The sequence below is a fragment of the Ptychodera flava genome, chromosome 1, assembly GCF_041260155.1.
Source record: "Ptychodera flava strain L36383 chromosome 1, AS_Pfla_20210202, whole genome shotgun sequence".
NCBI classification, from domain to species: Eukaryota; Metazoa; Hemichordata; class Enteropneusta; family Ptychoderidae; genus Ptychodera; species Ptychodera flava.
Genome location: NC_091928.1, coordinates 60,012,046 through 60,026,148, shown reverse-complemented (window position 1 = coordinate 60,026,148; position 14,103 = coordinate 60,012,046). Strand labels below are relative to the sequence as shown.

Below are 14,103 nucleotides of genomic sequence, written 5' to 3'. Positions count from 1 at the left end.
ACCTAACAATGACTCTTCTCTTCATACTATAAATGTTAGCCGTATGGCTTTTCATCACTGTGTTTAAATATTACATTTGTCGTGCATCGCGAAAGGAAGGTGGCGTAACTTGAGCCCCGGTTATCCAGTGTTGCGCCCTCTACAGTGAGCTATACGGTTTCTAGGCTATGAACAAGTATGCTGTTGCTCTCTGCCAGTGAATTTTCGTTACTTTTTAAAATCAAACGTTAACAGCATAACTTACGGAAATGACTGTAGAACAGATGAGTGGCTTTAAATGTGTTCATTCAGTGTAAAAACAAACGAATGCCGACAGACTGTCTACCTCCAGGCAACGCACCAATACATGTACATACAAACTGTGACGCCTACAAGGTGAAAGTAAGCTTATGTATTGAACGAACGAATATGCGGAGAAGCTTAACTTACACAGGTATTAAGCATATTTCAAATATTATTTCTCCCTGTAGTTTTACACTAATATGATTGCTATGCATGATGGCCTGGGAAAGTGACGTCATATCACAAAAATAATGATCGTGCGTTAGTTGGTATGGGAATACCTGAGCAGAGGGGAACACAGTTTAAGTTACTGCTCATGGTAGCGTTTATACTTTGGCTTCATTTATGACTGGTTCAATGTCAAATTGCAGTAAGAAAACAAAATGGATAATTGATCATAAGAATTGCCTTTCTTCTACTTTTTCCGAATATGAATACTTTTAGTGGTATGCAAAATAATTATGGCACAGATATTTCCGCACTGTCGCCATCGACATGCCGATGGACCTCTTTCCAAATTCTATATATTAATTAATACTATGGTGCCGTTACAAGACAATCTCTGTGACTTGCGTGAGTCCGAAGGAGACAAATTACTTCATTGCAATTATTTTACAGTGTCGTCAGTCGAGATCGTCGTGAAAAAAGTGTCGGCGACACATAATGAGGGACATATAATGATGTCATATTCAATGTTTTCTAGTAGAAATGAAAAAAAAGAAAGAACGACACGGTACACACACACATACACACACGGACACACACGCGTTAGGACATTGGCCCGACCTTAAGGGCGCAATATCTATTATTTTATTATATTTTAATATATTTTATTGTTTATTTAGTTCGTGAATCTATACATTACAAACCACGAAACAGGACTCTTTAAAAGTTAAAAAGGTTTAGTTAAAAGGAACCAAGCGGGTACTCCCGACTACACAGTATACATCGTCTTTCTATACGATTCATCATATTTTGAGACGACGAATGCATGAGAACTCACAATTTTGTTCAGAACACAATTCTTACTATTGTGCAGTCTTATGAAGAAATTATACGACAGTTTTCGTCTGAGAGTTCTAAAGATTGAATGTTGGCACAATTTCCATATTTTTGTCATCATATTATTATACTTTTTAGCAGTTTTGTTCTATGTATTAACTTTGTATTTTCTGGTTCCTCTCCTAAACTCGTATGGTGATAGGCCGATTCGCTAAGTGAACACCACTAGTATACCGAGCATGCAATAAGCTTATGCATATACTGCTAGTTTTCAATCGGATTCGAACCCACAATATACGGCATCAGTCGCCTAGCTGAGAGGCCACAGACAGAACCGTATGCATATTATTTACAATAGAATATAAAGTCATCGATATCAGTGTGGCTATGTGGAAAGGGTGTGTCAACAAGCAGAATACTGATCATTTGAACTGACAATTCTCATGGTCTCAATTTAAGGGAGTAGACTACGAAACCACGTGTAATAGAAATGTTGAAAAAATTCCAAAGTTGCAGGTACTTATCTCGTTACAGTAGAATGCGCCTCGGGGACAGAAATTCGGACTCTAAAACTTTTACAATTCTTTTCTGATCTACCACCTGTTGGGGCTCATTTTAAACTAAAACTCTTGGTGTAAGAAAAAAATTTACCGTCCAAGTTTTTCGAAAATCGAAAACTTATTTTTCTCTATAGTTTCTCTATAGTTAACCCGGGGATGGCGGTCATTTTGAATTTCAAATATCGTAAATTTTAGGTAATTTGTTTATGTAGAACCAAATTGTGCACGGCAACCCCAGATTTTTATCAGTGATTGAAAGAGAAGGGTACGTTGACAGATTCCGTAACGAAAGCTTGAGAAAATATTTAGTTCTTTCATTTTCGAGGCGCATACTACCTTAAACCAAACACTTCATCGACAACAGCTGTTCATAGGCTTTTGTTTCATCATTTGTTTCTCTCCGTTGATTATATTTATTCGTTGTAATAAAATTATGAATTAAAAAAATCACCATGTACTTTGCTATTGCGAAAAAAACCCGGCGAACAATGTTTTTTGTCCTGCCTTGGTTGTTTCTTTTTATTTACAGCATTGCGTTGCTCTTTAGGCCTTCAGTCCAAACACCGATGATCATGTTTACTGAATGCTGAATGGACGAACGCATTGAAACACTCAAGACTCCCGCAGTTATGAAGAAACTATCAGATTACAGCACATACCCTCTCTCTACAGGGTCAACGATTACGGTGAACGCCCCTTCCTTTGACTTTGAATTTTCCATCAATTTTATTCCCTTGCACAAGTTGCACCCCTCAATTCAAATGGAATACACTGTACACCTGGTGACCTTTGACTCCAATATGGCGGCCTTGAAAGCGATAAGTTCACATCGTCCGTATGTAAACACAGTGAAAGTGACGTGTTGATAACATGATGAAAGAAAATGAATGCACGAATGTGGAAAAATCTATTTCTTGCCTGCCTGGCGGTTTCTTTCACGGTCAACAGCATTCTCATGCTAGCAAGTAAGCCTCGATCATCGCATCGATTACTCGTCCTTTCAATTCAATTTTTATCACTCACAGTTTTTGTTATCTTCAATTCATTTCTGGCGTTCTGCCAGGTCTTGCTTCAGAATTCAATTGACTTATTTGATTTTAAAATTTTTGTGGCATTCAAGTCCCTTATTTGTTCGAATTATGTTAATGATAATATTTACATGAACAATAGCGGCGAGAATGCCAGGATTGTTGTACTCATAACACGTAGCGGATTTTGACGAAAAAGAGGGCAAACCTAGGAGTCAAATCGGAATTGAAAATACCCCATATCTACAAAACCTGTTTTGATATCGTTTTGAATGTAACTTCCCTCATGAGAGTGTAAAAGGCTTAAAATTGGTATTCATAGTATAACAATGTTTTGAGTACAAAGTCAAAGTGACCCTATTTCTTGACTTCACAAACCGAGAAGATGAACAGAAACATCCCTTCGCCCTGAAATTGTAGTCTGTATGCTATATTCTTTGACTTCTAAATTTTAACAGCCTCAAAATTCATTCTAGAGAAGGGAAATTGAAAGAAAGATGAAACTGTAATGTACAATTTGGCTACACACTTATGTTGCAAGTGAAAGCACATATATCATAATTGTAAAACACGTCACAATTAATCTTTCTCATATCAGCAAAAAACAGTGTTATAAATTTTCAACTTTCCCTGCTCTCAACTTTGCACAATGTTTAAATAGCTTTCCCTACTGACCTAGATTCAAGCCTCTATACTCCACATCTGTCTGTAAGTCATGATTTCAGTCAATGATTTCACTCTTTCCATGGAGATAGGAAGAGATCCATGCTCTTTCTGATCATTGATAAGAATCCCTCACTTTACAAATGACAAACTTTAAACCAGTAGCAGCCTTATATGTCAAGAAACTGTCCAACAAAGTTAATGTCCTGATTGAGGAATGATTTGTGGGCAGTCTACTTAACCTTTGACCTCCAGGGTGATATGGGTGATATGAGGTTTATCTTTGGCTACTGACTAGTTTGTAATCAGTAACACAACACTGTGCAATGTGTAACGTAGAATGAGAGATGGCTGACAGCTGTAGCCATTGAAAGCATAGGATTGTAATGGCAGTGGTAGGGATACTTAAACAAGGCCATAGGGTAGATATTTTGTATTACAATGACTAGTAAGAGCTTCAAAGCCTGTATGAGTTGATCAGGTTACCGGTACATGTAGCTTTTCCTAATTGGCTTTAAGATTTCAAAATCCATAAAAATAATGATGTACATATGCACGGTGCATAAGCCAGTAAACTAAACATGAGTTTTTGACGGTACCGCAGCTGTTGATTATAATTCCAGTAGTTGTCAAGGAACATAAAGTACACTGATGAAATAGAATTAATGAGCAAAAGTAATAACTCCAACAGATAATGTTAATTTATGACCACAGTTGTTAATGTAACACACAGAGTGCCATGGATATACCTTACATACAGTCTACCTAATACTACTGTGTTCCCTGAACCTGTACTGCAATATCATTGGAAGTTATGATATAAATTTTTACGTTCTGAATTCACATTTTGTCATATTTGTGGACTGCCATTGAGTTTGTTGTCAGTGACAATCACAATCTCAGATACAATAAAATCAAAATGAGTTATAAAAATATTTAAGTTAAGTATCCAAAATGAAATAAACTTCTCTGATAATGAAGCTGACATAATAAAATTTGGGATTTATCTTAATAACAATTTCATTCAAGATACAGTAGATTGCACCACAGTAAAATAAGGTTACTTTATATATTGATGGAGATCAAAGTTTGCTCCATGTGATGGTTTACACTTTATATCTCTTGGAGATAAAATAGTTTGCCTCCTTCTTTTCAAGTATTTAAGAATATGGTGAGCCAAACAGTGACACTACAGCAATCATGAAAAACTTAGAAACCTGTGTTCATTTTATCGGAGACAGGATATTGAATTCATGACTGTGAATGCTGACCTGAAGTCTCTAAAGCTCTTTAGATATTGAAAGTATAGAGTGTACTGTGTGAGGTGTGTATTTCACACCGTAAAATAAACTGCCATGTCACAAAGTATTTGAATCAAAATACGTGATGACATGCATTAATTGTCGAGCTTGTCCCCAAGAGATCTTAATAATCAGGAAACCTCTATTTTATGAAAAATTCTCACCATCAATCGGAAGCTTCATTATTTCATTGCTTCCTTCACTATGAAGACATTTACTACATTTTCAATTGTGACCTCAGACAGATGTTGCTGTACTTGCATTATCACCTAGCACTACCATATATTTTAATGTTGGATGGACTTACAATAAATATAAAAAAATCTTGAAGTTCTGCATTTAATTATTCTGTGTTCACTTGGCCATTAGAATATCACTTCAGTTCAGTTAAAGATTTGAAATCCTCATAGGATTCAGATCATTCCTCCATGCATCACTCATCAGATCATTTCTCAGTCCATCACTCATTAGATCATTTCTCAGTCCATCACTCATCAGATCATTCCTCCATGCATCACTCATCAGATCACTCATCAAAAAAATTTGGATTGTCATGGATGTTGATGTCAGCAAAATTAACAACGTTTTTTAAAACAATGTATGTAATGCATCCAAAACTGACTCAGAATTGGTTCATTTGAAATCAGAGAAATTAAGCTTTCTATCCCCTTTGGTGAGACCCTGTTTAGAGAACACAGATGATGTACCGGTATGCTGGCAGTTTCAGGTTGAGGCATGGCTAATCTGACGTCCCTGTGTTCCACTGACATATACAGACAAATGAAATTAATCTTTTCAGCAGTACGTCTCTGGGACTTCAGAACCAAAAATCGGGAAAATTTTTATGAATGTTGGGTAATGTTGATTTTTGTAAGTGGTTCATGGATTAAAAACACGAAATGATGGTTGATGCAGGAATTGATATTTATTATCCTAATTTTTTTCAGAAACCTTCTCTCTTGACAAAAGTGACTCAAAAACAGCGTGTGAAGAACAAAAAGACACCATGTTGAAAACCATCAGACTATTGCAAGATAACTGCAATGTAAAAAATAAACATCAACAATTCCAACAGAGCATTGTGGTGAGTAACAGGTATACAGTGTTGTGATATGGAGTGCGCCCTCTAATGTCAAAGATCTTTTTACTCATAAAGCTTTTCTGGGATTTCTTGAAATTTCTTGGTGTGAACTCGTGCAACACATTTTTAAGTCAACAAGAACACTTCTGTCATTTGCACCCAATTGACATAGAGGGCGCACTGGTGATCGATATCGACAAATGATCTACAGTGTCACCATGCATAGACACTTGAGAAAAAATCAATGCATATGGTACAATTCACACACATTCGTTGTTTGTGGTTGATACATTGCAAGGGCCCTTTAGGCATTAGACTTTTGCTGACTTTGCTGTCACTCAGCCTTTTTAGCAGACTGAAATCAAGTTGTCATGATAATAGTTTTACCTACAATGACACTGACATGATCGAAGTACATGTAAACATGGTCCATAGAGGGACTGTGATGTAAATGATTCTTTTGTTCACATCACTTCATATCACATTGTTTTATTTTCCATTACAGTATTTGTTCTCTTAGTTCGATATTTTCATCCATGTTGTAATTGGGCTTTTCCCAGGGAGACACAATTTCAGTATGTTTCATCTTTCAGTTGTAACGTTCACTGACGGCTAAAGAAAATCCAGTAGTTATTTTATATACTCTTGCCATATCCTAAATCAAACATGCATTTGTAATTTGACAAGGACATTTTTTTATAAGTTCAACTTCATGGCAGATAATCCGTTAGAAGAGAATGTTGTTAGTGACTTTCTACATCAAAACAGACTCACTGACTTGTTTTGTCACAATTACCACACACATTGCTACAACTGCTTTGTTATGTAAATTAAGTGACAGCTTATCAATCCTTGCCTACATAGTATATGCATTGTCTATCTCAGACAATACTGCTATTGAAAACACAGACCTTAGAGCGTGGATCATATGTTTAAAATTACTACAGAACAACTGTAATAAGAGTTATCAGTGTTTCCAATAGACAAGCCATATATTCATCCATCAGATAAACTCAGATAACAGTAACATAGAGTCAGTGTTTCAATAGACAGCCATACCTGATATATTTACTCAGCAGATACTCATAACACAGTTATCAGCATTTCAGTTTACTAGCCATATATTTATGCAACAGATTTACCAAGATCATAATCGTAATTCTGGCAAGTGTCAGCTTGACCCATATAAACATCTTCAAGACATTACTGGACTTATTTGTAATGACCTTCAAATTCAATCATGATATGCAAATACGTGTTCAGTGGTCCAAAATTTATGAGGAAATTTTTTGAAATTGCTTACAGGAATAGTGAAATTGATTCTTATGATTCAAATGAAACTACACAGGCTGCCATATACAGGTATTAGAGTTACTCTAACCCACTCTGTGCATATACCTGATAAATGGTGCAAAATTTCTTAAAGGTTACATTTGTAGCAGTAAAAGTCACATGCACATTAAAGCAGTAACAATATTGCCTAGCAATGTGACTCAATGTACCGGTAGAGTCAATCTGATCATTTACAACAGGACAATAAAACCTGCCAAAGTGAATCAATTTAGAATAAATGTTATTATTTCTACTTGACATTGCCTTGCAAGGTGAATATAAATGTAGAATAAATGTGTTTATTCACTACAGGACATTGCCTTGCAAGGTGAATCTAAATGTAGAATAAATGTGTTTATTCACTACAGGACATTGCCTTGCAAGGTGAATCAATGTAGAATAAATGTGTTTATTCACTACAGGACATTGCCTTGCAAGGTGAATCAATGTAGAATAAATGTGTTTATTCACTACAGGACATTGCCTTGCAAGGTGAATCAATGTAGAATAAATGTGATTATTCACTACAGGACATTGTCTTGCAAGGTGAATCAATGTAGAATAAATGTGTTTATTCACTACAGGACATTGTCTTGCAAGGTGAATTAATGTAGAATAAATGTGATTATTTACTACAGGATAAAACAGATCAGAGCACTATGAGGAGATCAAGTATTGTCATTGACAAGGAGGAGGTCCGGTTGCTAGGTAATGCCAGGGCTAATAAAGGTAAGATTCTGTGGTTTACAACGTCAAAATAACTGTCATCTACCGTAGATTGCAGGAATTGTCATCTGCATTGCAGAAACTGTCATCTAGATTGCAGAAACTGTCATTTAGATTGCAGAAACTGTCATTTAGATTGCAGAAATGGTAAACTAGATCACAGAAACTCATCTTGATTGTGGAAACTGTCATCCCAATGGAAAAATTTCAGCTGTGATTAAATTTGTAAAATGTTTTTAGAAGTCCTTGGAGATTTTATGTTGACAGGACTTTAGAGTCATATTGTTCAAGATGGGTCAAATTGTTCAAAATCGGTCATACCGGGGGGTATAGCTGTATTACCTGTAACTTGTAAGGAATTTAAGTGATTTTGTTTTGTTTTTAAAGCAGTTTATTGTTCAACTCTCAACATGATATTGAAATGCCAGTGTTCAATTATCAACTCAGCCTGGCCTATGTGTGTATAGTCTTATTTTATCATTGACAAATCAATTTTAGTACGCCCAGTGTCAATTGTCAACTCAGCCTGGCCTATGTGTGTATAGTCTTATTTTATCATTGACAAATCAATTTAAGTAAGGACTAGAATTCATTTGTCAATAAAAAGTTGCACACTTGTATTTGCAAGCTTTAATAACACAGTATATTTCAACACATGGTTCTTAAGAAGATATGGTGAGAAAATGTACATGTACCGTATTTAGAAAAATTAAAATCTCATCAAAATTTACAGCTACTGTTCCTTGGAAAAGTAATATCAAAGCCTTGTTTACATATACCGTATTTAGATATGTATGTTGTACGTTTTTGGGAGGAATTCAATTTTAGAGCTAACACATCTTAATTTATGTTGTAAGATGAGTCAGTGGAATGTCGTTGTTGAGTTTATGTTCTGTCTTATCAATTTAATTTTCAACTCAAAAACAATTGTGTTCTCTCTTTTCCAGGATTTCTGACCATCGGTATTCCGACAGTAAAAAGAGCAAAAGGGAGCTACCTGCAGTCTACTCTGGATTCAATCATAGAAAACACATCAGCAGATGAACGTAAAAACATCGTAGTCGTGGTGTTCCTTGCTGACATGGATGTTGAAATTAAAAGTCAAACTGTTGAAATTCTCAAACAAAAATATTCCCAGTACCTGTGGAATGGATTCCTGGAGGTTATCGAGGCGCCACAAAGTTTTTATCCACCATTGGAAAATTTGAAACAGAAGTATGGTGATTCTCAGGATAGGATACGATGGCGTTCCAAACAAGTTGTTGATTATGCATTTCTATTCAGCTACTGTCAGGATATTTCAACATATTACTTACAGCTTGAAGATGATGTGGTGTCATCGCCAAATTTTATCAGTTCTATCAGAGTCTTTATTGAATCACAAGATCATCCCTGGGTGACTTTGGAATTTTCAGAACTTGGTTTTATAGGCAAGCTTTATCATTCAACTGACCTTCCTAAATTATCAGAATTTGCATTGCTATTCTACGATGAACAACCTGTGGATTATTTATTACGATATCACTTAGCTGTCATGGGCCAGACCAAGACACTCATTCATTTGCCGTCCTTGTTCCAGCATGTAGGTCAGGAATCGTCGTTGAAAGAGAAACAGCAGGATTTGATGGATAGATTTTTTAATGCGGGATCTCTGCAATACAACGCTGACAATCCACCAGCCACAGTGTACAGCAGCATGCGTGCTTTTAGTATGTATTTACCACAGCTGGCTTACAACTCACAACCTGGCTATTTCTGGGGTGTGGCACCAAAGACGGGTGACTCAATCTTTGTTGTATTTGAAACAGCAGTGAAACTGACTAGAGTGATTTTTGAAACCGGCACTGAGGATCACAAAGACGATTTTCTGAGAAATGGCCGACTTGAAGCAAGCTCACAGCTTATTGGTCAGACTGAAAAACAACTGCCTGTATGTTCTGACTATGTTTATCTAGGAAGCTTTGACAATGGAAAAGTGGATGTTAGTGATGTTCAGAAGAAAAACAGAGCAAGCTGTGAAATGTCTGCGAGTCAGTGTGACAGAAGATCAAGTAGCATGGATGATATTGAAAGAGATTGCTGTATGGATTCTGAAATAACACTGCTGTTTGTATCACCACTGAATGGTGACTGGTTCAAGCAATGACCATGTTGTTTTAGTCATTTTTTATTTTTTTTTGGACCTGGTCAATACTGACTATTGAACTTGTTTTTATGTGATATTTTAACAGAGAAGTCATAGCAACATTGTCTGTATCAAGAGAGTTACCAATGAATATTTTGTCACCTATACATTGTCTACTCACCAGTCAGGACATTTGTAAATTTATTCAAGTATCTGGTTGCAAATGTGACTGTCCGTCCGTGAAAGAAGGACCATGCAAATGTAAAACAGGGTCAATACTGTCCTGGAAACTTTGCAGAATCCTTTTGACGTCAGTTAAAACTTAGTAACAGTGCAATTTCTTCTGGGACATGCCTGCCATATATACTGTTCTTTTGATGTCAGTTAAAACTGACTAACAGTGCAATTTCTTACAACACATACTTTGTGCCCTCAACACAAAAATTGTACAACAGTCAAAACTGACTGACTGAATCCCAGGAGGCAAAGGGTAAAGTTCATACCATTGTTCAAAGCATCAGATCACACAGTGTCTTTGACCGTTGATAAAAGAGTACAGACTCTTGCAAACCAAAGAAAATGTGTAAACCTTAAAATATACACAGAACCCATCTGGTCAACCCTCCAAAGAAATGGTATATTCCACTGTGCTGCATAGTCAGTTGTGATCAGGTAGTTGAAATAAGAGACATTTTTTGCAGATTTTCTTGTATGATATTTACTACTCTAATAGTTTCAGTGCATGAACAAAATATTTGCATGGAAGAAAAATAAGTTATGTAATTTTTGTAATGTGGTATTGTATGTTTTGATAAATCTACAGTCAGCAGTGGAAAATTTTTCCAAGTTGCAATCAATTTTTATAGCAAAGTTTAGTACGGTATAACACAAAAAACCTCCATTAATGCTAATAATCACAATGTAATTTTTTGTTGTAATCAGTGAGGTACAGTTTCTTGTAAGGTAGAATGTAACTCGGGACAGGTATTTGGACTCTAAAACTTGGACAATTCATAAACTTGGACAATTCATAAACTTGGACAATTCATAAACTTGGATAATACTTTTCAATTGTGTATCAAGTATTGCTATGATGGCAGCCTCAGCCGGTGTGAGTTTCAATTGACCAATCATGTCTGTGATAATTCAAAATAACAAAGTTATAGGAATTTTCAAAGTTTGTCTTTATTCTGTAACTAACAGAGGTGAATAATTGTTCTTGAATTATATTTACACCATGGCTTACAGAAATGGTTAAAAACAAAGAAAAAACTGAATGAAGGTAAATCATATGTCATCAAAATGTTCAGTTTATGGTTCATCAATGCCCCAGGCACTCTGCTTGTCTCTATCACATATCTGTGACTTCAGTTTTGTTGACATGCCCTCACAGAGTCTTATTATTTCTGCTCTGACTGTCTTGGTAAGGGACGTCACTGAATGCGTGAGAAGGCCAGTTTTACAATGCTTGTCATCTTGTCAGTAATTCAAAATTCATAATCACACTTGCATGGTGTAACTTGGCAAGCAAATAGTTGTAGTCACTGAGAACACTCATGCACATCAAGAGAACCAACACAAATATGGTAAAATCAAACAATTACCTAGCCCTGCGTACAATACTGTGTGTTCCCAGCATTGTACACACACTTCAGTAACAAAATAATCATTGCTGCCTGTACTTGCCATTGAAGTTAAGGGATGGTGTCAGTAAATGCTAAAACGTATTGTAAACTGAAGAATGCAAAGAAAACTTTTCTCACAACTGTGGTTACTGGTTTATCTTTCACTGACACTGTTAATGTTTTCATCATTGTAAGATTTGAAACACTGTGAAGGATCCTAAGAGATAAGATTTGAAGGCAAAACAGCGTCGAAGTGAGAGTACACTTTCAAAATTCCAGTATGAGGATTATCAACATAAAAGAAAATGATGGTTTATATAGCTTTTAACTTGATTGTGACTAGCATTCATGGGAATTGTAAGATACCATGTATGGTTGAGATTTGAGTAAACTTGACTGAAATTTTCCATGAGCTAAAATTGTCAATATGTCACCGATTCCCTCATGTATATGAAATCCCCTTCTATTATATTACCATGCCCTGTCCATCGCATTGTGATTGGTTGAGCTCAACTGCGTGACTGACCACAAATACACATTAATGGTTTGTTTGCATGCCCATGAATATGAATAATAAAAACTCGTAGTAGTGTTGTGATTTGTACAAAGATCGTAATCAATCAAAAAATAAAATGGAGCACTTGTAGGCCAAGTTTAGACACTTTTCAAAAAAATCACCAGATTTCCAAAATTTTTACAGAGCATGTGACAGTGCGTTGTGTATTGCTCAGTTCTAGGACCCATTGTCTTTTGTGTGGGAAATTTTCGTAAATTTTGAAGGTTTTCTTGGGCTTGTTGATAATATCATGGAAAAAACAGACTCTGACCACTTATTAATGGGCGAGGACGACAGGTAATTAAGCCAAAATTAATGGGCTCAGCAAGCCTCGCCTGTTAATTTTTGGCTTTCCTCTTGCCCTTGCTAAAAAATAAACGATTATGGTCAGTGTGTTGCCCTTTATTTCTATATTTGAATGTAGCAACTGCTTTCGAAGAGGGCATGATAAAAGTATTGTGGAAGTTTAGAACTTTCAAGCTTTCAACACTGTAGACTATATGGCATAAAAAATCAGTAACAGCAGTCTTCTATGCACTGTATATTGTATATTTTGGACATGTTTCACCAACTCTGTAGTACTAGTCATAGATTCAATATTGTAAAATCCAACTAAAGTTCAATACCTTTGTCTAGATGTGAATATGAAATCTACAGTCCTTATTCGCACCACTGTGGGGCAAATAAGAAGTTTCCATTCCTTATCCGCACTGATATGGGGCGAATAACATCTTCTTTTTGTAAACATTGTCAAGATAAAGTACACATATTAATGAAATCTGCATTTCCTGGCAGTAACTTCTCTGAAGACTTACTTTCCTTCACTCATAAATTTATAAAATTACTGTACTTGTTGCAAGCAACTTGATATAATCAGTTAGTATCCAAGGAAAGATGATGTCTATCACCCCATCATCAACATATTTGCTGCTACATCAACAGACACCACAGGACGAGCTCAGTGCCTCACTTATTTCATCCACTGTTTTGTGTGGAAACATCTCTTTTAACAATTCCACATCTGGGTCACTTGTTGAATTCCCCGGACGATCTATAACGTGACTAGTTTGTGATTGCGGTTCAAAGCTTTCATTGGTAGTGACCTGAGGCTGACTCGATGACGTTGCCATACCCTGTGGTTGCTTTCCATTCCTTTCAAATTTCCTCAAAAATTCGTCATTCTTCTTTCTGCGGTCTTCATCCAATCTCTGCTGTCTTGTTTGTTCCCGTTCTTTATTTTTCTCTGTCTGCATACGTGCCTTTGCTTTCTTTCTAAGGCCTTCGGCTTCTTCCTTTGCTCGGAGTGACGATTTATACGAAGACTTTGCACCATATCCAACCGAGCTGTCACTTGCCTGTGCTGTAAAGATTGTTGTTGTCTGGCGCCTGTTTGTGATACGACTGTGCCGCCCCCTACAGCCTGGGGTGGAAGACTTATGTAGCCCATTTTGTTTCGTTCTTTGTATTCTTCGTATTGCCTCGTCTCTTTTTCAGCTTGTTGTTGGATTTGGCTTCGTCTCTTCTCGTTTGGCGCAATCATTGCGTAGTTACCTCGGTGTTGAAACCGTTCCTGGACGGTTTGGCCCTGTCTGGGATCACTAACATTGTCTCCAGAGGTCTGGCCCGATACACCATCAGACGGTTGATCCATTCTTACTGATCTAGACCGCGTACTTGCTGGCACAGTCGGTTTTCTCTGCGGGCTAGTATATCGGCCGCGTTGTTGTTGTCCCACTGTTGTTGTTGCAGTTCGACCACGAGCGTTTGTTGCACCTGTTCTGAACCGACTGACCTGGTATTACGGCTGGACGAGTAACTCATT

At 36.6% G+C, this 14,103-nt stretch overlaps 2 protein-coding genes across 2 annotated transcripts; one reads left to right on the top strand and one right to left on the bottom strand.

Moving 5' to 3' along the window:
* The first annotated feature begins 2,532 nt into the window (after positions 1 to 2,532).
* LOC139142145 (alpha-1,3-mannosyl-glycoprotein 4-beta-N-acetylglucosaminyltransferase C-like) lies at positions 2,533 to 12,328 on the top strand. Its single transcript, XM_070711995.1, has 4 exons — positions 2,533 to 2,809; positions 5,784 to 5,920; positions 7,888 to 7,978; positions 8,923 to 12,328. The coding sequence occupies exons 1-4, from the start codon at positions 2,728 to 2,730 to the stop codon at positions 10,119 to 10,121; spliced, it is 1,509 nt and encodes a 502-aa protein (XP_070568096.1). The 5' UTR covers positions 2,533 to 2,727; the 3' UTR covers positions 10,122 to 12,328.
* Positions 12,329 to 13,446: 1,118 nt separating this feature from the next.
* On the bottom strand, positions 13,447 to 13,932 carry LOC139146262 (epithelial-stromal interaction protein 1-like). The gene has a single exon (XM_070717671.1). The coding sequence runs from the start codon at positions 13,930 to 13,932 to the stop codon at positions 13,447 to 13,449; it is 486 nt and encodes a 161-aa protein (XP_070573772.1).
* Between the last annotated feature and the right edge of the window lie 171 nt (positions 13,933 to 14,103).

What these genes read in the sequence shown, in the direction of transcription:
- LOC139142145 (XM_070711995.1), top strand. Translation starts at nt 2,728, where the DNA reads ATGAATGCACGAATGTGGAAAAATCTATTTCTTGCCTGCCTGGCGGTT. An exon ending in CAGCATTCTCATGCTAGCAA is followed by an intron (nt 2,810 to 5,783) that starts GTAAGCCTCGAT and finishes AATTTTTTTCAG; the next exon opens with AAACCTTCTCTCTTGACAAA. An exon ending in AATTCCAACAGAGCATTGTG is followed by an intron (nt 5,921 to 7,887) that starts GTGAGTAACAGG and finishes TATTTACTACAG; the next exon opens with GATAAAACAGATCAGAGCAC.
- LOC139146262 (XM_070717671.1), bottom strand. Translation starts at nt 13,932, where the DNA reads ATGGATCAACCGTCTGATGGTGTATCGGGCCAGACCTCTGGAGACAAT.